Source organism: Haplochromis burtoni, unplaced genomic scaffold (assembly GCF_018398535.1).
Source record: "Haplochromis burtoni strain Fernald_Lab_line unplaced genomic scaffold, NCSU_Asbu1 Contig_234, whole genome shotgun sequence".
NCBI classification, from domain to species: domain Eukaryota; kingdom Metazoa; phylum Chordata; class Actinopteri; order Cichliformes; family Cichlidae; genus Haplochromis; species Haplochromis burtoni.
The window spans coordinates 76,221-99,861 of NW_024582595.1; the positions used below are offsets into that span (position 1 = coordinate 76,221).

Consider the following 23,641-nt stretch of genomic DNA (forward strand, 5'->3'; position numbering starts at 1 on the left):
GATAGATAGATAGATAGATAGATAGATAGATAGATAGATAGATAGATAGATAGATAGATAGATAGATAGATAGATAGATAGATAGATATACAAACAGTGCATGTAGCTCTTTAACCACAGGGGGGCGACCTTGTGTGTATTTTGCAGAGCTTTCACTTCATTGTTAGATGAAGATTACAAGATTGTCCAACACAAGGCACATTCAGCCCTTGTAGAAATTAATATGAAAGCTTTGACAGTTACACAGAAATATCATGGGTGAACACTCCAATTTCAGTATTAGCAGCAGCCATTAATACCATGTAGTCAGAAATCAGAAAGCAGTAATACACTGTTTCAGGGTTTAAACATGGGGGGGGTGTAAAGAATCAGTCTTTCAATAGAAAGGCCTTTCAATAGAACAAAGATATTTTCTTTTCTTTTCTTCTTTAAATCAAAATCTATAAAAGGGCAGGGACAGGGTTTAAGCAGACCTGATCATACAGAACTGGATATTTGGAGCACTTGACACATAGGAATATGATATTTCCATGGATACCTGCGTCTAAGGAAGTCAAGAGTAATATCAAGAGTAAACGTCATGAGTGTTGTATATATTAAACTCCTAGAAGAACAAGTCTCTTTGTATTTTTTGATTTTACTGAAGAATTTCCATATCCAACAGTCATACATCCTAACATCATATCTTCATCATCATGTATTCATTTTTATTATTAGTTTTTATACTGTGGCAACCCCAATGCAATAACAGCCTAATGTTATGCAAAGTGTAAGATAATAAAGATATAAATTTAAAAAATGCATAAATATGCTCCCAGTGCTTTGTTGCACCCTTGTAGTTTGGATCCTGCTGGCATAGTTCTCATGAGTGAGTACAGAAATGATTTGTATTCTCACTGCAGTAAGTAGTCTAGTCATTATACTGATAGAAAATGTTTTCCGTTTTATTAGATGTCATTTAAAAAGAACAGCGTTAGAAAAGGTTAAATGAATATAGAAATGCATCCTGTATTGTATGTCCCTCCTCGGCTTCCGTTGGAGCCCTTTGCTCGATGTGTTGTAATTACGGCCGATCAATATGGCCGCGCTTAGGAAGGGAGCAGTGTATCTCCGTTTCGTCAGGTAAGGCATTAAGGTTGAATAAACATACGTACTGATTTTGTCATCAGGTCGATTTATCCTAGGCTGAACTGACTTTTGAAAAGAAAATCCTTTAGTGTAGGAAAATGATTTTTTTGTTTGATATCGCGGTTAACAATGGCAACGGGAAGTTATGAGTCTTAAAGTCATAACTCAGCTACGCTTAAATGAGCGTTGTTTTTGTGACTCAATAAAAATGTTCAAAATTACATTCATTTGTAAACCAGCTTCACTTTTGTTTTAATGTTTTATTTGGTTTTTGTTTGTTTGTTTTTCCCTCGTTGGGCTTTTTGAGCTTTGGTACCTGATCGACCGGTAAAAACGTCATGGATTTCACTGGAATTCGCAGCCTGAAACTGAAAGTATTTTTTTGTTTTTGTTTTATCAGGAGTTCCGGTAGTGTCCTGTTGAGCAGCAGAAAGCCTGCAGTTAGTAAACTGGGAAAATGGAGAAATATTCTATACACAGGTGTAGCGTCGTTAGCTGTGGGCGGTGGGCTGTGTGCTGTACCTTTCAAACAGGTGAGTCGGCCTCCCTGCCCCAGCAGTTGTTACAAACTTCACAGCAGTATATATCCGCTACCTGACCTACTTTACATGTTTATGTTCTGTGTCTTTGCTGCAGGTTGAACCCCTTTCTCATGACTCCCTAATCAAAAGAGCAGCCTCTCTGGCGACCGACAGCTCAAGCACTTTTCTCTCTCAGACCAGTCTAGCACTAATAGATGCCATCACAGAGTACGCCAAAGTAAGTCTGGCTCTTATGGGAAACTTTCTGTCCAATTAGTAAAATCTAGTCCAAGTTCATGTTTATTGTAGCATTTTTACCATCACAGTTGATGGGAATTTATCTCGATGGGCTCACATATACTGCAAGAAACATCCAACAACACACAACTCTGCACAACATGGTATAAAAATACAAGTTCATGCTATAGATCACCCCATAAAAAACTCCACTGGATCAGTTTTCTTTAAAATGGCTTTAGTGGAACAACAGTCCACAGTGCAAGAGGATCATTTAATATACAGCTTAATATATAACTTTTAATTATTATAATTTTTTGTGTTATTATAATAAAGATAATAGTATAAATTTCAGTGCATAATACGTTCCGATTATATCATCACAGCTGGATGTAAATAAACTGAATTAATAAAAGGTTCAGTGCGTATTTAAGCTTGGGGGTAGGTAGTACTCCTGAAGTCTGATATTCTGCTACTATTACTCTTGTATCTTTTGCCTGATGGGAGAACATTGAACAGGTTATGTGAAAACTAGTACTACATTTTTCTACTAAAGTATATACTGATCAGCCACAAAGTTGAGTAGTACCTGCCCAAACAGTTTTCACCTGTTATGACATGGTCGCTCTGTGCCCATGCTCAAATCTTGGCAGCAGATCCTTTGGATCCTGTGTTCTGCAGGGTGGTGTGGGCTCCATAGATCAGAACGTTCTGGCCCATCACCTAAAGATTATACTGTGATCGTAGGGGTTTGGAGGCATTATATTGTGTTTTTGCTAATGTTTATTTATTTGGTTTCTTGTGTGTGCTCCTTGATTTTGCATTAATTAAACATAATTCAGTTTGTGGCTCCATAATGTAGTACTTAGTATAACACATTTGATTTAGCTGATTAAAGGATGCTGGTTCAATTCCATTTGAGGAATTCCCCTTTGGGCTTGTGAGAGGAGGGAGATCCGGCATAAAATTCAGCCAAATCACTACCTGCCTACCTGCTGTGATGAGCCCCTGTGAAAAGGCAGTAGCCAGAGTAGCTGCTTGTTCTTTTTCCGACTGAATGCCTTTCCTGTCTGTGGGAAACAGTAGCCCGATCATGCCTTGCTCAAAGCAGTAACATCATCACTCTGTCATCAGCAAAGCAGACAATCACATAATTCAGTATATAAACACCTGGTCCACAGACTCCTCAGTCTAACGCCTTGTAAAGATTATTACTACTGATGACACCCACTGGCAACTATACCTATCACCAAGCATTGCACAGTTCTAAATAAGAATTAGTAGACTATCAGTAACTATGATCAATACACATGTTCACGAAATCCTCAAAACATATCAAGAAAAACTGTTATAAAAACAGCATGCTGTGACTGTTATGAGCTGTGTGTTTCAGCAAATACTATTTTCGTTAACATAACCGAGGCTGTTTCAGTTGCTTAGTACAGTTCAGTGAGAGAAAAACAAGTAACAATGTCTAAATTTGTCATGTGTAACAAAAAAAATGTTCTTTCAAAAATTAGTTTTTCAGCATTTTGGGGGAGTTAGTTTCTTTTTTGTCACATCCCCATGAAAAAATTGTTCACACAGCACACTTGTTTTTATTTATTATAAAAACAACACAGTGTCCCTGTAAATCAATGTCAGTAAACGACCTGTGGATCATGTGTCATGTCTGGAACAATTGTCTGGCTATTTTGAACCATGTTTCAGACCAGTGTACAGAATATCATGTAAGGCCAGTATCAAGTTTCCCATTCCCAGTGAGTACACATCAAGCTTGATAAATAAAGGTTTATAAAATCATGAGTTTGCAGACTGCAGTGCTTATCCTGCTCAGTGCAACACATTAAACTGCATGTGAAAATGCCTCCAAATATCACTTTGTTCCAACACTTTCATGCTCTCAGATTGCATCATAAATCTAGCAACTGTTTAATCTTGCAGTTAAAACCATTAAAATAAAGTTTAATTTGTTTGAACATGTGCAGTGGAGAAATGGACAACAGTAAATGGTGACTATGGAGCTGTTTAGGGATGAAGTGAAGAAAAAGACAGGGAAATTGTTGGTGTGACTTAAGATAATGTAAAGGATAAGGTGAAGTGGGGATAGATGTTCTGCTGTGGTGACCCCTGAAGTGTTCCTACTGTTTCCAAAGTACTACTAAGTTGTTCTTTAATAAGCTCCTTGTCCTTATTCCAGGCTGTGCACACACTCATTGCCCTACAAAAACGATATCTGGATTCACTGGGAAAACTGACCCCAGCAGAGGAGGATTCAGTCTGGCATGTGATCATTGGCCAGCGTGCAAAGGTCAGTCTTCATTGCTCTCTTCGGTTAGAAGTATTTAAAGAAAAACATCTCGTTTTGGGTTTTTTTCGTCATTCTTTGTAAATGTAACCACAGATTTACAAACAGGTTGCTGTAGATCTGTTTGGGTCTTATTCTGATTTTGTCCTGACAGGTTAATGACAGACAGGAAGACTGCAAGCATTTCGAGTCAACCTGGTTCACTGCAATGAAGCTCTGTGAAGCAGCAGCTGAGGCCGCATACACATCAGGTGTGTTGTTTTTAAAAAAAAAACATGAGCTATTTGGCCTGTGTGGTACAACAGTCAGGTTGTAGTGTTGAGGCAAGTTCTCCTAGGGTTCATCTTTTTGAAGCTTTCTACATTGCCATTTGTGGTGGTTTCTATTCAGGTGCTGACAGTGTTGCACCTTGATCGGTGTATGGATCATTTGCTGTCACTCTGCAGACGGACAGGTTTTTGCATTTAAACAGAATGGAGATGATGGACAAGGAAGGCTGCCTAATGACTTTAGCTAATGTCTGAACTGGACAGGGTTGTTGTGTGAGTCTTTGAACACTGTTTGCATTTGTTTTTTTTCAGGGGCTGAGCATGCGTCTGTAACTGCAAGGACGAACATTCAGTTGGCCCAGGCGCAAGTGGAGGAGGCACGAAAACTCTCACTAGATGCAGATAAGAAGTTAGCCGAGACTAAAGTAATGGAGGTTCAAAGGATGGCACAGTATGCCGCCTCCTTAGAGAATAATGAGGAGGAAGAGGTGCCTGAGGCTTATCTAAGAGAGGACTGAAACAAACAGCCACGAGTATCAGAAAACAATAACTTCTCATTATTCTAACACTGTCTTCTTTTATGATGTGTAATATATTTGGTTTGGTCAAACTGATGTGCTTACATCAACAACATCAACAAAAGGGTATCTATAATTCAGAGCTTCTTGGATGAGTGTTTCTTTAATGGGGTTTTTTTTTTTGGGTTACCAACAGTGAACGAACACAAATCATTTGTATTATGTCAAGATTTATTGCAATAAATACAAACATCCTGTGTAAACAAAATGCAAACTGTTTTTCGTGTTGTTGTTATGGTGTTGATCCACAGAAAATGCGTTTTTAATTTCTGCTAAAATTGGACAGGAGACCGTGTGTCCACTTTACATTGTTGCCAAACTCAATTGTTAGTGTTTCAAATGAGATGCACGAGTGCCAACTATGCGAACAAAATATCCCCTATGGTCATTGTGAAAATGTTCTGTTTTCTAAAATGACCAGAAGACACTTTGTAAACACAGTAAGTTTGCCCAGATGACTGACTGTCAAGCACCTTCTTTGCGCATTACAATAATTCTTGCATGTTTTGTTTTGTTGTTGCAGTTGAAATGTCTACAGATTCCCACCCGTATGTCCCTCTGAAGAAGTCTTTTAAAAACGGCGTTAGCTTGCTTGTTATTTGTATCTCTTGTTTTCACTCAGCAGCTTTACCTTCACTGCTAATTACCCATGTCCTGATTGAGTTCAATAGAGCTTTTAGGCAGGTTTCAAAACCCCTCCTTTGCTTTCCTGTCGTCACTTCATCCACAGCAGCAGTCTTTCCACACCGCCACTGAACAGGAAAAAAGTGAAGACTCAACCTCTGGAAAAACATTAAAAATGTATGAATTATGATGCTTTAAGGAAAAATTTAAAACATGGAAAACAAGAGTTATTCATAATTGGATATAATGTCTTTGTTCCCAGGAAAGTGAAAAATGTGATGAAGCAGAGAAATTTTTCTTAGTTTATTTATGCTTATTCCAGCAGATGGCGATCTAAGTCCACTCCACTACACATCTTTGCCCTCTGCTTCAGTGGGATGCATTGCATTTACATTTTCATATCATGCCACATGTATTTTATATATGCAAAATGCAACTCATATTTTACTCCAGCACATGCAGCCGGTATTGATTTGTTTTGAATTAATAGTTGTGATTAAACAGGAGCCCCAGATTGTACTGCATACCTACATTTACATATGGCATTTTGTCCCTGAACTGGTGTCTGCACATAAAGTACAGTGAGACTCTGTATGAATTTTAATTAGTTTGAATTCCAAACACTGTAATTTATTTCTTCAGTTGTTACTTTTATGCATCTCTTAAGAGTTGATTGAATACTGAGGAATTTTAAATAACGTTTTAAAGATGTGCACAGTTACCGGCCTTATCCATAGTATGTCCTCTGTAACAGGTACTCTATCTTAATTTCACATGCACTTTCTTAAGGTCGGTGTGTACTACAGAGGTCATTTCATACAGAGCTCATTATGGGAAAGACCTGTGTGGAGGTGCAAGCACAAGTGTGTAGCGTCAGCAGTGAGGTGACCTTTTCTCGTTGTAGATGGTCAAACCTTGGCAGGAGATTGGACTGAAAGTGTGGCTACAATGGGGGAGGAATGGGTGGGAGGTTTTGAGGTGTGCAAGGGCCAGCTGACCAGTGCGACTAGTAAGGAATGTTGTGTTTAACAAAGGCTGTTTTCACAGACTGTAAAACCAAATTTCCCAGACAGCCTGTGTGGATGTGCAGCCACTGGTCACAGGGGAGGTGGTGCCAGTGCAGCATTGCTTGCCTGGAAGAAAATGTAATAACACTTAGTGAAAAGTATTTTTGCTGCATAAAACCTCAATGAGGTAACCACAATTACAAAGGTCATGGGCCATAAATGCTCATAAACTATTTAGTGCTACTGAGGGGGGTTTAAGTATTTATGCAGCAGTATGCATTTATGCCAGTGGTGTGGAATAAGCCTTGCTGAAGCAGTTTTTGCCCAAATTGTTGATATAATTAACACATTAAGAGTTGGATAATCGAAAATAAGATGTGAATTATCATCTCATAAAGACAAGAGGTTGCCTGCTGCACTAACTCTATCGTTTCAATGCAAAGTGCCCCAGGAGGGGAGATTGATTACTGAAAAGGCCATCACTTTCACCTGGGGATTTATAGCTCTTTGAGGATATAAATAAACCACCAGAGGGTATGAAGGTAGGGGGTACAGTGTGGTGACACATCCCGGGTCATGCTTTAATCACTGTAAAGCTGAGCTATAGCACTGAGAGGGAGTGAGTTCAGTTCTGCAGGAGATGGAGGTTCCCTGCAGAGTTCACATTGCCCTGATGAGGACTCGGAGCTAATAGAGTCTATAAAGACATCACTGCAGAATGAAACTGGTGGCTCAACGCGAGGGAGGCACATCGAAACAAGCATTTTTGCTTATCTTCAGTGAATAAATATGATGTTCGCCTAAAATTGCTGAGCGAGCAAGTTTATCAGCTCAAGCTTCAGTGCGTGATAATAACACAGTGCTGCACACAGCGTCGGATTCCTGAATGTGTAAAAGCTGTAATTATCTCAAAGAAAAGAACAATGCAAGAGTGTTTCATTACCACTTTGTTTTAGGACAGAGTAGTCGAAGTGTGTCTGCATTCACGCTGATGAGTGCACACTTTTTTTCCCCCCAGCACTGTACCTGCATGTGATTGCTTTGTCCTTCAGTGACTGATCTCCTGGGGTTTATATTAACTTTCACATTCACTTCCTTGTTTCCACTACAGTTTTACGATAGTTCAGCATATCTGTGACTGAGTTAACATTAATAAGCTGATTTAAAAAAAACAAAACCTTTGTGTGCACTGGGTGCACTGAGGCTTGGTTAATGGTACAGCAATGTTAGCATTTCTGGTGTGTGTAGGGGTTATTGTCAGTTTCCTTTTTCACGTGCTAAAGGACTGAGGCAGAATGGCTCATGATGCGTATTTTGTGTATTTTACTGTAATTAAGGAGGTTGGAAGGGGCATAAAGTGATTGACTGGACTTGCTAAAGTGAAAGCAGCACTTATATCATCTTACAATCTCCTCAACACCTGCTTATGAAAATGTGATGTAAAATAGATTGGGTTTGGTCATTAGAGGGACTGAAGGGTAACCAGTAGGTTGCTGTTTTTAATCCCCACAAAACCCGTGAACCCACTAAAAGCATCTTTAGTATATTCTTAAGCAACTTGATGAACCTTTGCCTGTTCAGTTGCTGCACTGAAGACGATAATCATGATTAAAAAGCAAATGGTTATTTGTGCTATAAATAGTTCTGTTCACATTTAATGTCTGTTTGCACAAGTGAGACCTTAAAACAAGGAAATTCCTCACTCGTTCCACAAAAAAGAAGAAGAAAAAAACAAACAAATAAACAAACAAAACTTCATTATATGTGAGGTTTTAGTACTTCTTTCTTATAAAACTGTTTATGATCCTTATCAGATAGGTTTATATTAACTTAGGGGTGAAATCAATATCTTTTTTGAGCCTAGTCATAGTCAAAATTTGATCCTTTCTAACTGCAAAAGTCCTTTCAGCTGTATCAAGGCAGTCTTATGAAACTGTGCCTCTTAATAAATGTAGTACTATTTCATCAATCTTGCGTATGAAAATGTTTTCGACTCCCTCTTGCTAATCCTGCTGTCCCTACAATAACAACAACAATGACTGCTATTGCTAAGGTTGTAATATTTCATGTGAAAATAATTAAGCAGTTTAGATGTTTCTACTTTTTTTTCATCACCCGGGAGGTTTTTGATCGGTCCCATATTTTACAGCCCAAACATACAGCAACAGATGGTTTATATGGCCCCATGGAGACCCGATTTCAAATCATGCAGTCAGTCTGGGATTGCGTGAACAGGCAGACGATACCAAGACAGCCTAAATCCACTGAAGCACTATGGCAAGTTATCCAAGATGTTTAGACAACCTCATTTTCTTTGACAGGAAGAACTGACACTGTTTAAAAGATAAAGAGTGCTTATACCAAAAAGTTCTACTTTTAGCCGCTTTTTAAAATAAATTAAAAACAAGAATCACTTATTTCTGAAAGCATCCTTTCTTTGCTGTAAAACTAGACTAAGTCGTCTATTTTATGACTGGATAAAGTCACTTCAGTTTGGCAGTTAGCCTATTGCATACTTGAACTATACTGTGACATCTAAAAAAGCTCAAAGCTATCTGAAACGTCAGTTTGGGGCAAGTTTTCCCAACACAATCAATACAAGCAAGCCACGATAGATTTTTTTTTTCTTAAGACTGGGTTGTCTACTAAGAGTCAGTGCTTACATTGTAGTATCTGCTCTAGGCTTTGAAGCCCCCTGACATATACCAATGAAATTATAATGAGAGAAAATCTACTACTACAACAACAACAACAACAACTACTACTACTACTACTACTACTAATAATAATAATAATAATAACAATGAGAAGAAGAAGACAAAGAAATGAGCGAAAATAAGAATAAATAACTAAATGGATTTGATATATAAATTTAAATTTTTTTTCTTAACAATCAAACATCGACAACTGGCTCCACACGAGAAACTAACTGAAATTAAACGTAATAAAATAACAATTAAACATAATTTAGAGTGCTGATCGTGATAGCCCTGCTATCTATATTTATGTTGCCCGAATCTGTATATAAAGTACCAAAAAAAATCCCACAAGAAAACCAACAAACAAAAAGACAAACGGCTCAATGACAAGCATTTCAGAACTGCGCTAAAAGTGTATACACACGGAGACGAGTGGGTCAGCGCGCGTGCGTTCTTAAGTTTCATGTGTGTGTTGTTTTTTTTTTTTGTTGACTTGCAGAATGGTACAGCCCACGCGGTTCCGTAGCTATGGAGAGAGGCTCCCCAGGAGCACGAGCCAGAGAGAGAGAGAGAGAGAGAGAGAGAGCAGGGACGAGTGAGGAGCGAGGAGAACGGATCCGGGAGTGCCGAGGCGCACAGACACACAGGAATCATGGAGAAAAGATTACCGCTCAGGAGGACTTTGCCATCTAACGGACTGCGACTTTTAATATCCCTCCTCACTGTATACGGACTTACCGGTGAGTTAACGGTTTCTGTATCATCCCTCCCATAATACTTTTGAGGCCATTGAAAGAAGTTGTTGCAGTAGGATTGCTCGGAGAGGGTCCTCACGGATACAGTCCACTACCCAAACCGGCTGGCTAGTTTTTGTTGTTTTGTGGTGGGCTCGTCCTGCTGCATTTAAGCTAAGCTTAAGCAGGCTAGTTGTTGCCTGTGGACAGTTATCTTTACGTTAACACTGATGGGAAAGTAGCTGCTGCGTCAGTTGACCGTTAGCTAAAACTCACTCTCCTCCCCCCATTTGAATTCAACTCCGTTAACATCAGTTAACTTCTTTACATCGGAGCGACTGTTACACACAAGCTAACTGTGTTAAGATTTTCAGCTTATTCCAGGAGACATAACTCAGACACGGCACTGATTGGTGTTATGGTGATAATGGGCAGACCTTCAAGCTGAGGTTACTTACAATATGTCACATCATGACTTGGCTAACATCATTCAGGGCGTTTGGGGGATTTACCGGCTAGTTTGTCTCCCACCCACATGGTTACAAACTGAGGAGAAGCAGTGATTAGAGGTGCACAGAAATAGACAAGAAATGGAACAATCCGGGTGTCACGTATGGCTAGGAAAAAAAAGAGGCTCCTTTGTGAAAAGTTTGCCAAGTGGTTGGTTACAGATGGATTGTAGGTTATGTGATACACGACAGAAGGAGAGTCAGTGCAGAGTCTTCAGCTTTGGGGTAAGGGGTGGCAGGGGAAATGAAGACATATTTGAGTGCATGCACTGCAGTCGCAGAGTCTGTAGAAGTATTGACCTGCAGTTGGGCTGCATGCCAGCTGAAGCACCTTCCAGCCCCCTCACTGTCCCGAGGAGAGCAGCTGGAGAGCTTTGCTGTGTCTCAGACACAAACACAGATGGATGCTTAAGTAAATACTACCCAGAAATACACCAGTGTTCTTTTCTTTTCTGAATCCAAGAGCAATACACGAAAGAACAACTTTTACTGTATTGCTCATTGTAATGTGTAACATAGTGTTGGGCGGTATGGAAAAAAACCAACTGCATGATGGTATTTTTTTAAGATTCTGGATGGTTCACAATAGATCTATTATTATTACTATTCTTTACAGGAAATGTGCGTTTACATTAACCTTTTCATGGCCATCTGTAAGGTTTATACAAAAAAAACACTTCTCTTTTAAACCATTTAAAAGAAAAAAAAGAATCAAAATAATAAATAAACCACACTTAGACTCTTATCAGTAGTGCTCATGTGTTCAGTAGACTCGGTCCTTAATAGACTGCTTGTTCTGCTTTTAGGTTAGATGTCAAACTGGCTCCTTAGCATTAATATTTCCACAGCAGAGCTGGGTCTGAAAAAGCCTTGACTAACCTCATATCGTTGCCCTACCTGATTCCCTTTTGCTGTGTGCGAGTAGAGTTCCCTTAGACTTGCCTCCAGTGAAAGTCCAGCACAGAGACAGCATGACACAAAGCGAGTCTCATTTCTTTACAATTGAAAAATCAACAATCGACAAACCCAGCTCCTCTCTGGGTCTCAAGTCATTTGGGTTCATCCCCAGTCTTGTTTTTTTCATCCCCCATATGGCTTCACTGTTCTTGAATGTAATGAGGGAAGCCCACCCTTACTTCCCTAGCTGTTGACACATTGTTATGATGTGTTCAAACCATATACCAACAGAAGTTTTCATGCGGTGTGATTACATACAGAGTGAGGCGAATTGACAGAACGTTGCGCTACAGGAGTTGGGATGAAGCTGTTTGCTCAACTTGTGACACACAAAAAAATCCACTTCACTCTACGATAGAGGCAAAAAATAAAGAACAAAGCTCGGAGAAAAGCGAGTGAAATCATAGTAAGGCAAGGCAAGTTTATTTATATAGCGCAATTCAGCAACAAGGTGATTCAAGTAAGGTCTCAAAATACGTGATCCAACTATTGTGTTTATTTTGTCTCTGCCCTCTTTTAAGGGCAAATATTTGTTTGTTTCTAACTTGACTATGTTCATAAGACTAATGCAAGGTCAAACTTTGTGATTTATGTCACAACACTGTGATATTTCTTGGCACCTTTCTGTTTTAGTCATGTAAATGTACTGTTATTAATGCTTTAAGTGGTTTTATCATTAATTATTCCGTACCATGATTTTTTTCCCCACAGGTTGTGGATTGTTAATATTGTGTATGATTGGAACTGAGTTAATATGGTATCATCTCAGTACACTCTTCTGCGCTCCTAGTGGCAATATAGTGCATGTAAACCACTTGGAAAACCTGAGCGAGCATTTCGCCTGTTCACCATTATTTTCAAAATTCAAACATGCATGAAATTAAGCTCAGGATGCTGCCCAGCACAAGTGTGGCTCCCAATATAACAGTAACTAATGGCCTTTTAAAAGCTGTGCTTTTTGCCTAGACACTTAGAATTACTATTGATTTATCTCTAATTATATTCTTGCTTAAATGCTTGATCCAAACAATATGTGTTACAGTTTTCCAGAGCTTAAGCTGATGTACAGAGATGCCATGTTTTGTCAGATCTGTAATTAAAGAGCACATATTTTTGCTTTAAAACCCTAGAAGACTGAGCAAAAACTCTCCGAGAAGCCATGTCTTGTCTTAAATTGTATAATATCTGCTCTTATAGTAAACTGATTAATCGGTTGAGCACTTGTCTTTTGCGCCTGTCCTCCTGCTACAGTCAGTTTCATTTCAGTTGCTTTCAACAAATGTTTTTAAAGAAGCCTCTTCGTGCCTTTCTTTTTGTGTCTGTTCCCACAAAACACTGGTTCATAAATCAGCACAGCAAACCGATAAACAATGCAATGTTGCAATCTAAGCTGATTAGCCTCAAAGGCGTGTTCAAGTGTGTTTGTTGATTTTCCAGTCCAACATGGTACCTCTACAGCCAGATTTTCTTAGCATGAACACATACGATAACCTAGCCAGCATTTTTAGTTTTAGGTTTTTTTTTTTCAGTTTTGTGTTTGGATAAAAATGTGTACAGGTTTTTGACTCGTAAAAACATTGTTAGCAGCCATGTGGTCCTAGGGGACATTGTGATGTAAACACTTTTGAAGTTAGTTTTCTTCACTTCGCTGTAGAGTGTGGACAGGATTTTTGAGGAGGGGATTTGTTAAAAGGCGTGGCCACTGGCTGTGAGGACTGTAATTGAAGACCATAGTTTTGTGGTTCCTTCTCTTGGGGCCACATGATTCACAATCTAAATAAATAATGTAGTAATGGAGCCACCCCAAATTACAGACTCAGAAATAGATTTGAAAAAGCAGTGCAGCGACTGAGCAGATTTGGTCCTTAAGCTTAATATGATTCTGGACTCATTAATTGACAGCATGATGTAGCCAAGAAAGTTACTTTGTCATTAGGAATATAATTAAAACAACCGTGGCTTTGCCACCACATGGTATAGGGCAGATCAGGTCAAGACCCTTTTGTTGGGGGAGGAGATTGGATAACTTAATATAAAGTTATATCCCAGTCTTACTGGCTTTTCTGAGCAATTACAGCGTTAATACCTTGGCTCGAGTGATTTAACTTTTTCAGGACTGATTACAGACATTAGTAATTATAGGATAACCAATATTTTAATATATATTTTTAAAAATAGCATGTTGTCATGTTTTTATTCTGCTATTTTAATGCTTATTTTTTTATGTTTTAAGTATTAGCTGTTATGGTGTTTTAGTGTCTGTTTAAGCCTTATGCACTATTGGGGTTAGCACTGTTGCCTCACAGCAAGAAGGTCCTTGGTTTAAATCCACCATCTGGCCAAGGCCTTTCTATACGGATACACCGACTGCAGATGTTTACCTGTCTCTCTGTGTTAGCCCTGCGACAGACTGGTGACTTGTCCATGGTGTACTCTTCCTCTCACCCTGTGGCAGCTGGGATAAGCTCCAGCTACCCTAAATTGGATAAGCAGTAGAAAACTGATGGATGAATATTCAGTGTAGTCTGAAGCTGCCTGCTAACTTAACCACTAGCATAACCCTTTGCCCTTTTGCTGTTTTAGTGTAGCTTTCGCCACTGTGATCCTTTTTCCTTATCTATTCCCAATATGTCTTGGTTTTCTTCAGTTTTGACAGCATTGTCTTACTTTCACCCCTCCAGCTGGCCTGATAGCAAGCCTGCTATCCTTGCCTTCATTGGATGTCACTGCAAAATATTGCATTTGATCATTAATGCATCTGGGAAACTGTGCATGCTTGTCATGGTTGTGTGGTCGTACAGCAGAAAGAATTGCAGCATTTATTGCAAGGTCAGCTATATCTGCGATATGCAGTCCAAACCACAGCTCCACTACGGGAGCTGCTTCAGACTGTGTTCTGCTCTGTGCTCAGTGGTGATAGGCTTTTGTCCATAGCATGTAAACAATCAGAACATTATGTGGGTAGGACCCTATATCACAGAAAGTCATACAGAGAGAGGCAGTTTTGTATTGTGACAAATCAGCATGCAAAAACACAGAATAATGACCCCAATAATCAGCCTATCCATAGCTAATGCTTAAAAAAAACACCCTTTGTCATGATAAATTTTGCACCACTCACTTGATGCTTCTGCATATTTCAGCTAGTCTCTTCCAAACAGTGATAGTGATAATTTAGCATGACCTATTGATTTATTTGTCAGTAGATTCAACCATTTCTCTTCATTGCTGATGTTAATTATCCACAGTTGTTATTTGTTATCAGAATTATGAGCAAGAAAAATGGCTTTGAAAGAGCATTTTAGCATTTGGATTCACATGTGTGGGTCACAGCTGTCACATCCATCTGAGCCTCCTTATTTGATCTCAGTTGAGAAGCAGCTGACTGAACACCCCTAATCACATTAAATGCACACAGGGTTTTCTTTTTGAAGGAAGGCCATCAGCAGATGAGTGTGTGGCTTTGTTGTGTAGGCTGGTGTGTAGGCTGTGTGGGGAGTTCAGGGAGCAGTCTGTGGTCACTGGCTCCTGTTGACTCCACCCTTTGCTTCCTCTTCCATGACAGATGTGACTGACTGTCAGAGGCTGTGTATTGGAAGCAGCTTCCTGGTGGTCCTTTAGTGAAAGCTGAGTTGTAAACCGCAGTTTTACCTCTTCAGCAAATTTGTTTGTAATTTAAAAGACATCATCGTCAGTGACACTAAAGTTGCTGTTTGTTATACCTTGTAAGTGGGGCATAGAAGATGGCACCACTTTCCATTCATTCCAGTGTGAATAGCTCTCTTTTTGTTTTCTTTCTTCTTGAGTGGGCTAATGCACCAGTACGCTTTGGTATTGACTGCAACATTCCACCAATGTGTTCCAAAGCATTTTGTTGTTTGTTGAACCACTTGTCATTGACATATGAATCTTTCAAAGATCAAAAAGGAGGCACCTAATTCAAGGGATGAACTGCTGTGCTTTTGCACATTTTGCAATAAAGCACATTTTACACAAATGTGCAAGTAATGCAAGAAAGTCTAAGTAAGCTTGGCTGTGTTAAAGAATAAAGGTAATCTTATCAAATATTGACTTTCAAGAATTATTAGAATTGTAAAAGCTCTATTTTTTGACTTATATACTGTATACAACCCAATTTCCCATTGTTCTATTGGAGATTATGTATCGGAATTTCAGGAGCGGGACCACGCCTCCAAACACGCTCCTTCCGGTTGTCATCTATATAAGTTCCCCCAAGTTCTGCAAACTGTTCATTCTTGTTTACATGCCCCACCCTCCCTCCTTGTTCTCAATTCTTTAACTTCTTCACTCCTATTTAGTATATGGGGATCTGCCAGACCCGGGAACCGTCGCCAGTCCTCTCCGAGGCCTTCCCCAAACCGCAGCTCAATTCATGTCCAAGCATTCACCTTTACCCACTAAAACGCTGTCAAACCTAAAACGAGGACGTGGGCCCAGCTAGTGAAATAAAATATAAAGAATTGAGGGGTGACTATATAGAATCCATCTAAAAGTAATTTTTAACCCCACTGTCTCATTTTGTCAGTCACTGACTTCTGGTGGTATTTGTTGTTTTATGTCTGTACCAACTTTAGTAGTTACCAGTCATTATGACTGCAGTGCCTGAGTGCTTAGCCATTCAGAATTAGAAGGAAAGGGGGAAATATAGAAAAATACACAAAAAATGCTAATATTAGCAGTACTATTTTTACTAGTGTGTCTTGCCTACTGAATAAATCTTGGATAGACAGGAATCAAATGTTTCAATTACTGAGTCATAGGAAACGGTGCTGTATAAATGTCTTCCAGATATTTCCATGGTTAATTACCTACCGTGAATGAACAGAGGGAAACTTTTTAAACAGTGTTTTTTGTCTACTGTTTTCAGGAGTCCAGGGTTTTTCCCAGAAAAACAGAAAGAGTAGATCACATTGTGTGGCTGTTAGGGTCACATGAGCACACTGTTGCTTTACAGTCCATATTAAAAAGCTATACATACAGTATGTCCACAGTCAGCAATCCAGTTCCCCAGGAGAGGAGCACAGAGGTTATGGGAAACAGGTGTGGCGGCTGAGCTTCATCCGCTCCGTCTCATTTGTTTCACTCTTTTCAAGTGTGGGATGAGCACGCAGTCAGTTGTGTGCACTGACACACCCCCTGCCACCCAGGTGGGAGATTAACACCCACCAGTCAAATACTGGGCAGTGTTGGTCGTAGAGGGGAAGCTATCTGCAGCGTGGTCTCGTGCCCACAAAGTATGGTGAGTAAGGTGCATTAAATTGAATAAGAATAAGCGCACCTTCATATTACTCATCTGCTCAACCACATCAAATAATCTCCTGTTGTGTTCTGACTGTGTGCCTGAGTGAGTGACATTTTTACCTATGTAGGTAATTGCAGTCAAGACTTCTAACACACATACTGCACTTGAAAGTTTCACAAAATGTGTTGGCCACAGCGTTAAGACAATTTTTTCTTTTTTTTGAAAGTAACTGTTCTTTATTCCCAGTTTGCATCGTACACAGTTTTGCTACTAGTTGGAGAGCAGTTTTGAGAGTGTTTGCAGATCTTTTATACAGACTACTGTGGCAACCCGTTAGTAATGAACGTGATTGCAAGGAGGTTTTTGTGACGTGCCCTCTTTGTACTTGATTTCATCGCACAAGATCCAGCAACCTCCAGAAACTACTTGACACTCCAGGAGGGAAGGGGATCATTAACCGTGTGACTGAGACCTCAGTTATTTATTTATTTATTTATTTTTTAAAAAGGTATGTAAAGTGGGGCCCTGCGACAGACTGGCGACCTGTCCCGGGTGTACCCTGCCTCTCGCCCTATGACAGCTGGGATAGGCTCCAGCGTCCCCCGCGACCCTGAAAAGGATAAGCGGAAGCGAATGGATGGATGGATGGATGTAAAGTGGGATTATTTTTTTTGACATATTTAAGAAGTCATGAGTACACCACCTTTCATGTGCATAGGCTCAAACTCTCTCCTCAAACTCCATCTTTTGTTTATTTTTAGAGGTTGTTTAGTTTTCCTTTTAGCACCAGCCATGTTTTACCCATGTGTGCTCTAAGTTCTCTAGCATGATGTTTATTTAGTAATAAGACATGTGATATGCACAGAGAAAGAAAACAGACATTTTATTGAAAGATGTTTTCACCTCCGTCAGTCAGTCGCAATTCTGACTTTTATCAAAGACCTTATTTACCCTCCTTCATCTAATTCTCATTGTATGGTTCTTTTTTGTGGGGATAATCATTGACATACACCTGAATTAAGCAGTGAAAGCACAGAAATATTTGGCTAATTGGAGGTTGAAAGGTTCAGTTCCTTGTTCCTCCTGTCCTCATGTGTGCTTGGGCAAGGTACTGAGCTTCAAATGGCCCCAGTTGCATCCATCTCTGTGTGAGTGTGAGATGGGTAAAAAGCACTTAAAGACATGTGGAAAAAGAAAAGTCATATATAAATACCAGTTCACTTGCCGTTTACGGTTGAACTGTGATCCAAACCCAGAAATGAGAAGGAAATGTTCACTGCATGCGTTATTTACAATAATATATTTTCTCATGAGTGACAGCCTTAAATTATTTCTTGCATTACCAAGGGTAGTTTAAACATCTGACTGCGGAATTTAACATTTATCTGAAACAGCCTGTTTGTCTTTAAGAAAATCAATGCCGTGACACTTTTTGGATTTCACAGTTACTGTTTTATCTACTGTGGTCCAGGTTTTCAGACACTCAAACCCAGGGAAGGAAAACCTGTCTCCTAATTCACACTTTGCTAATTTATCTTTCTGAGCATGGTCCAGAATGCAGATTTGTTGCAGTAAAAGCTTCAACACAATACTGCACAGCCGTACTCTTGCTGGTTTTCAGACAGATTGTTCTGTTCCCCTGAGAATCACCGCTACACTACCCATGTCCATGCAGCCCCCTTCTCCATACTTCAGTCTCTCTGCTTCTGTTTTAGTTTCTGATCCCTTCTTCCTTTCAGCTGAATACATTTCCCCACCTTGATTAAAGCAGAAGCAAAGAAGAACAAACAGACTGCAGGTTTTATTACTTTTTAATATTGATGAAGGGAAGTGGACCATATCTGTACACTTTTTTTCCCCACATTAAGTTACTCTGTCACTGAGGGGATGAGTCATAAATCAGTGCTAATCTCTGAGAAACTTCATGGTTGTTGTTGTTTTTGCCTTGGAAAGAATAATCAACAAAACAAATGGACAGACCGGTTCCTTTTAGGTCTTAAAAGAGTGGAAAATATCAGATTTTTGAGAAAGCAAGGCACATACTCTACATCCTAAATGTGTTAGGCAAGCAATAACAGAAATCTTTGTTTTGTACATGTGAGCTTGTGTAACCTAAATTTGTTAAATCTATTTGTTAAAAGTTTGAATCTCTTTTGATTTGAACAAATGCAGGTGAATGTGGAGAGTGTGTAGTACGTACTTATGCATTTGCCTGTTTCTCTGAGGTCCCTGTGGATACAAGCTTCAATCAGCTTTGCATTTTGTGTTTTAACAAAAGACCTGAGTGACCCAGACACCTACATATTATCTCCTTGTTCTCTCTGTTCAAAGTGGGTGGCACATCTGAATAGAGAGAAGCGCCTTAATCTGCTGCAGAAAAATGGTGAGAGTATGTGAGTGGGTGTGCCGGAAAAACAAACTTCCTCTTAGCAGGATAATGCTGGGGCAATGCCACACTGACCAAACTACTTACTACTTATATAAACAGGACAGGATTTTGCTGGTTTGCTTTACTTCCTCCCCCTTTTGTAAAACAGCCAATATTGCTCTATACGTGCATAGAAATCATAATATACTAATTGCACTAATTAAAACCCACAGGTGTAAGCCTATCTGAGCGATATCTGAGTCTGTCTTTAAGTTATTCCAGGTGTCTGGATAATATTTTGTATGATTTGTCTGTTTGATTGTGGTAGAAATCATAAAGGGGATTACTTTAATCAGTAATTGAAATCTGGTTTGTTTAACACTTCGGTTAACTGCTGGTCTATGCTAGCCTATGCTAGGCTATAGGCTCGGAGCCTATAGCCTCCACCTGGGTGTTTGCAGGGACAGCAAGAGGTCCTTGTGCCACGGGACTCGTGCACCTTAAGAGAGATCATCTCAGTAGCCACAGGGACAGTGAAGAGCTGAAGCCAAAAACCAGCTGTTACCTTGGTTGCATGCCACTGAACACCAAACAAAGGCAGCTGCAGGTTCATCCTCAGAAACCTTTTACAACTTTTGCCCTGGATAGATCTTGTTGATCAAAGACTCTTTCCGTCATTGCTCAAGTTAAGGTAAACTGTGACTGTGTTTTGGTTTTCACACTTAGTTTATGCCCATTTGTTGCCCTTGCGAAATTTGGCGCATGCCAAGAGTGATATCAGAAATACTGGCAGCAGCACTGTTTTTTGTCTGACACACAGCCGGCACATCCAGCTTGGAACAGATTGGTCTTTACCAGCAATTCAATTACATGTCAGCATAGAAACTTAGATGAAGATGCTGCAGCAGTTGAAAAAAGATGATATGTTCGTAAGAAAACTGGAGATGAAAAAGCATACTGAGGCCAGTACGCTTTAAGCACCAGTGGTCATGGGGCTTTGCTGAGGTTAAAGTTTACACGAGCAATGGCCAATGCATCAAGCATAATCACAGCTTTAAGTTAGGACAAATGCAAATCACCGAAAGAAGAAAGGTTGTGCTTGACTCTGTAATAGTTGGAGCTATAATCTGATAAATTATCCAGCATGGTTATACAATATACTAAAATGTATCAGGATTTTCGTGGACATGTTTTTAAAAAACTCAGATCCCATCAGAAGGGATCATATCAGCTTCTCTAGTCCAAACAACACCAGGCATAATGTATTAGTACTGGGCATTTGACTGGAATTAAAACTGTATAATATTTTGCCAACTCTAGCCTGCTGACTTTGCAGCATGAAGTATTTTGCTTCATACTCATATTTAAATTAATATCATAATGTGAAATTATTATTTGGGGAACTTTTTGCAACAGAAAATATGACTGCAGTACACACCCTCAGCCATTGGTCCTAATCTTGACATTGTGCTTATGTTGTATGTGCTTCAAGGTTGTGGTTTGGTGTGGCTCACCAATGACTAATTGTAAAGTAAAAAAAAGTATGAAGTTGACCAAGTACTTTTGTAGTCCAAGCAACTCAGAGTCACTTTCTTCTGCTTTTCATTCATTTCATATCAATATTTAAGCTTATTAGCATGACCACACATGTATTTAAATATGCTTGTAATCAACATTCAAGTTAAGTGTTTATCTGATTAGAAGATAAAATGGCATAATTGAGTATTTTTTCATATCCAGCCACATTATTGTTCCATCTTTGTTGGAGTTAATGAACACAGCTCTTTGTATATACACAGATGATGTCCACGGAGTAGCATTGTTTTTGACATTCATAGGCCTTGGAGATGATCATTTTAAATACTGTTTGTTAGCAGAAATTGGCATCATGCAAGAAATCCAGAATCAGACAATCATGAGAGTCATTTGAAAGCAAAACATTGTAATTCCCTCTGGGGGCTGTGGGAAAGTGTGTTTCCATTATGTTTGATTGGCTTAATGAAAGTACAGTAGCCCATTTAGACTCAGCAAAAGGCAGTGGAGTCTGTGATCAGTAGAGAACTCATTTTTTCTTCGCTGTAAAGCCCTCAGCACCACTCAACAAGGGCGGGATCTATTTCTGTCCTAATTTCTTCATCAGGAAATTACAGTAATTTTAAGGGAATAATGACATGTAAATGTGGAGGCAACAGCAGGTACCTAAAAACAAAGTGTGCCTCTAAGGTCATTGCAAGGTTAACATAGTTTAGGAGGCTGTTGTTTTCACCCAACTTCTTTTATTAGCACAGAGCCTGGAGTGGAGGGTTATCCTTGTAGCCATAGTATACTGTCCTTGCTTGGCCTGTTTGGGATTTTAGCAAATGCTGTGAATGATTTACTGGGATTAGTTAATCGGATACTAAGCCACCCATGAAGCGCACCTTGTTGTTTTGTAGACACTTCACTGGTGCAATGTCTGCCCAGACAAGTCAACAGTTACTAAAGCAATGGATTGCTGTGAAATGTTTATACAGGACGTGTCAAACTCATTTTGGTCAAGTCATCGGCCAAATACATTCCAACTTGATCTCAAGCAAGATGCACCTTTTCTCTTTCTTGAAGTCTAAATATATTCACTTGAATAATGTTTTTTTAAAGATGTAATGATATGTTCATTACATCCAATTACTCAACTCCCCTAAAAATTTACCAGATTCCAGAAGGTATTATTTCTTTTCAAATTATCTTTCTAATCTATTGAGTAATTCATTTGGAAAGCGATGACCTGCAGCCTAAGTGTAATTTTCGTCACTGTGTTGTATAGTGAGAGTGGTCTATGTTAGCACTTACTTGTCAGGGATTTCATACACTTAAGCTCTAATTAAGAAATTCTCAAATTGTTGCCTCTATTTTAAAAAAAGAGACCTTCAAAATTAAGTTGCTTATTCTCACAGCACAAAGGCATATTCTTCTTCGTCTTCTTCTTTATGCCTCATCCCATGCCAAATCATTTTAATCTGGGAAGAAATTCCATCTGATCCCCCCCAGAATCAGATAATTTATACTAAATGAACAGATTTTATCTAATCTGAAAGTAGATAAAACATGTTTATGTTTCTCTGCATCGTAGGTATTAGATTGGTGTAGTTTTGCAGTGAAACTATGTTGTATCCCATGCTATTGAGGCAGGTTTCTGGAAGTTGGTTGTAGAGAAAATCACAGACAACTAAAACAAGATTTTACTTCAGATTGTGACATATGGATTGGGTGAAAATTGATTTGGTGGCAAAAATATTGGAAGAAAATAACACCAATTAAAAAGTGCAAAGTTGTGACCCATGCCATTGTACTTTAAAGGTCTTTAACTGACAAAGGATTTGTTAAATATGAAGTTGTATAAAAATATAGACCGGTTTAAATGGAAAGCATTTTTTTTCTAATTTAACTCGCATGTCTTTTTTGCCTTCTTAGATCAGCTGTGACATTTGTAAATAGCCTTCTCTGTTCTTTTCCACATGCATGGAAAAATAACATTTCCACCCATCTTTGGGTCATCTAGCAAATTTGCACGCACATACTAAAGTACCGCAAACCCCCACAGCAAACAATAACAAATCCCACACAGTAGGACAGGACACTGTAGGAATGTTTATCTTCCACTATGTACCAAGCAACACAATGCCCTTCACAGGTCCTACAGCACAGCTATAGTTGACTCTGATGAGAGTTTGCTTTCTGTCATGACACTGTATGCCTACATTATTGATCTTTTTTTCTTTTAAGCTCCGATCTTTAATCAAATGTGACTCAGATGTGAAGGACACACAAGTCTGCATTGCTATGGGGGAGCAAAGAGAAAGAGGTTTTTAAGAGGACAGTGACATGTGAAAGAGGCCTGACCTGCCCCTTTTTTAAAGGCCTGTCAGGCTGTATTTGTCTATGTCATGAATTAGACCCCTGAAAAAAACTCACACCCTCACAGGATATAATACTCGGAAGGAAGGAAGGGGGAGGGTTCACACTGCACAAATATTTCTAACAATAAAAGCATACTATTCACCAATGCGCCACTTGGCCGATCCTGTTTCTAACTGATTAAGGAAGAGTTATAGGTGCCGCAAGAATGAAGAAAAGATGTGGGGGCCTGTGTTTGGCATGTAGGCATTGTCTAATGATTTATTTTTCCTTGCTACTACTTTAGAAGCTAACAATACTAAGTGGTTCTGCACTGCCAGTTCACTTTATTATGTTAGCGGCGTTTAAAGTCATAGATGTCTCTCAAATAGAGGACCTGGTACAATGTCTGCGAAAAAAATTCCCATGTCCACTTAAATATTAGCGGATAATTATTTTCTGAATTATATTCTGACCTGCTTTTTTGTGTGATATTGGCAGTGTGTGCAAATGAAATTATCAAATGAATGTTAATGAACATTTTTACAATGTGACCTTGATCATCA

The 23,641-nt window shown here is 39.2% G+C and overlaps 2 protein-coding genes across 3 annotated transcripts in view; both read left to right on the forward strand.

Annotated features, from left to right (window-relative positions):
• The first annotated feature begins 1,030 nt into the window (after positions 1-1,030).
• diabloa (diablo, IAP-binding mitochondrial protein a) lies at positions 1,031-5,249 on the forward strand. The gene is made up of 6 exons (XM_005937526.1): positions 1,031-1,122; positions 1,529-1,661; positions 1,765-1,887; positions 4,087-4,197; positions 4,349-4,445; positions 4,776-5,249. Exons 1-6 carry the CDS (start codon positions 1,079-1,081, stop codon positions 4,979-4,981), a joined length of 714 nt encoding a protein of 237 aa, XP_005937588.1. The 5' UTR covers positions 1,031-1,078; the 3' UTR covers positions 4,982-5,249.
• A 4,623-nt stretch (positions 5,250-9,872) lies between these two features.
• nectin3a (nectin cell adhesion molecule 3a) overlaps positions 9,873-23,641 on the forward strand; it is a 34,021-nt gene continuing 20,252 nt past the window's right edge. Inside the window, exon 1 of one of the 2 annotated variants that reach the window (XM_005937524.3) lies at positions 9,873-10,111. In XM_005937524.3, coding sequence (XP_005937586.1) covers positions 10,024-10,111 — 88 coding nt within the window. In that variant the 5' untranslated portion in view covers positions 9,873-10,023. The remainder of the gene's footprint in view (positions 10,112-23,641) is intronic. The other variant, XM_005937523.3, reaches the window with a different exon arrangement.

Coding starts and splice junctions, on each gene's coding strand:
- diabloa (XM_005937526.1), top strand. CDS start 1,079: ATGGCCGCGCTTAGGAAGGGAGCAGTGTATCTCCGTTTCGTCAG. Junction 1,662..1,764: donor GTGCTGTACCTTTCAAACAG/GTGAGTCGGCCT, acceptor TCTTTGCTGCAG/GTTGAACCCCTTTCTCATGA. Junction 4,446..4,775: donor TGAGGCCGCATACACATCAG/GTGTGTTGTTTT, acceptor GTTTTTTTTCAG/GGGCTGAGCATGCGTCTGTA.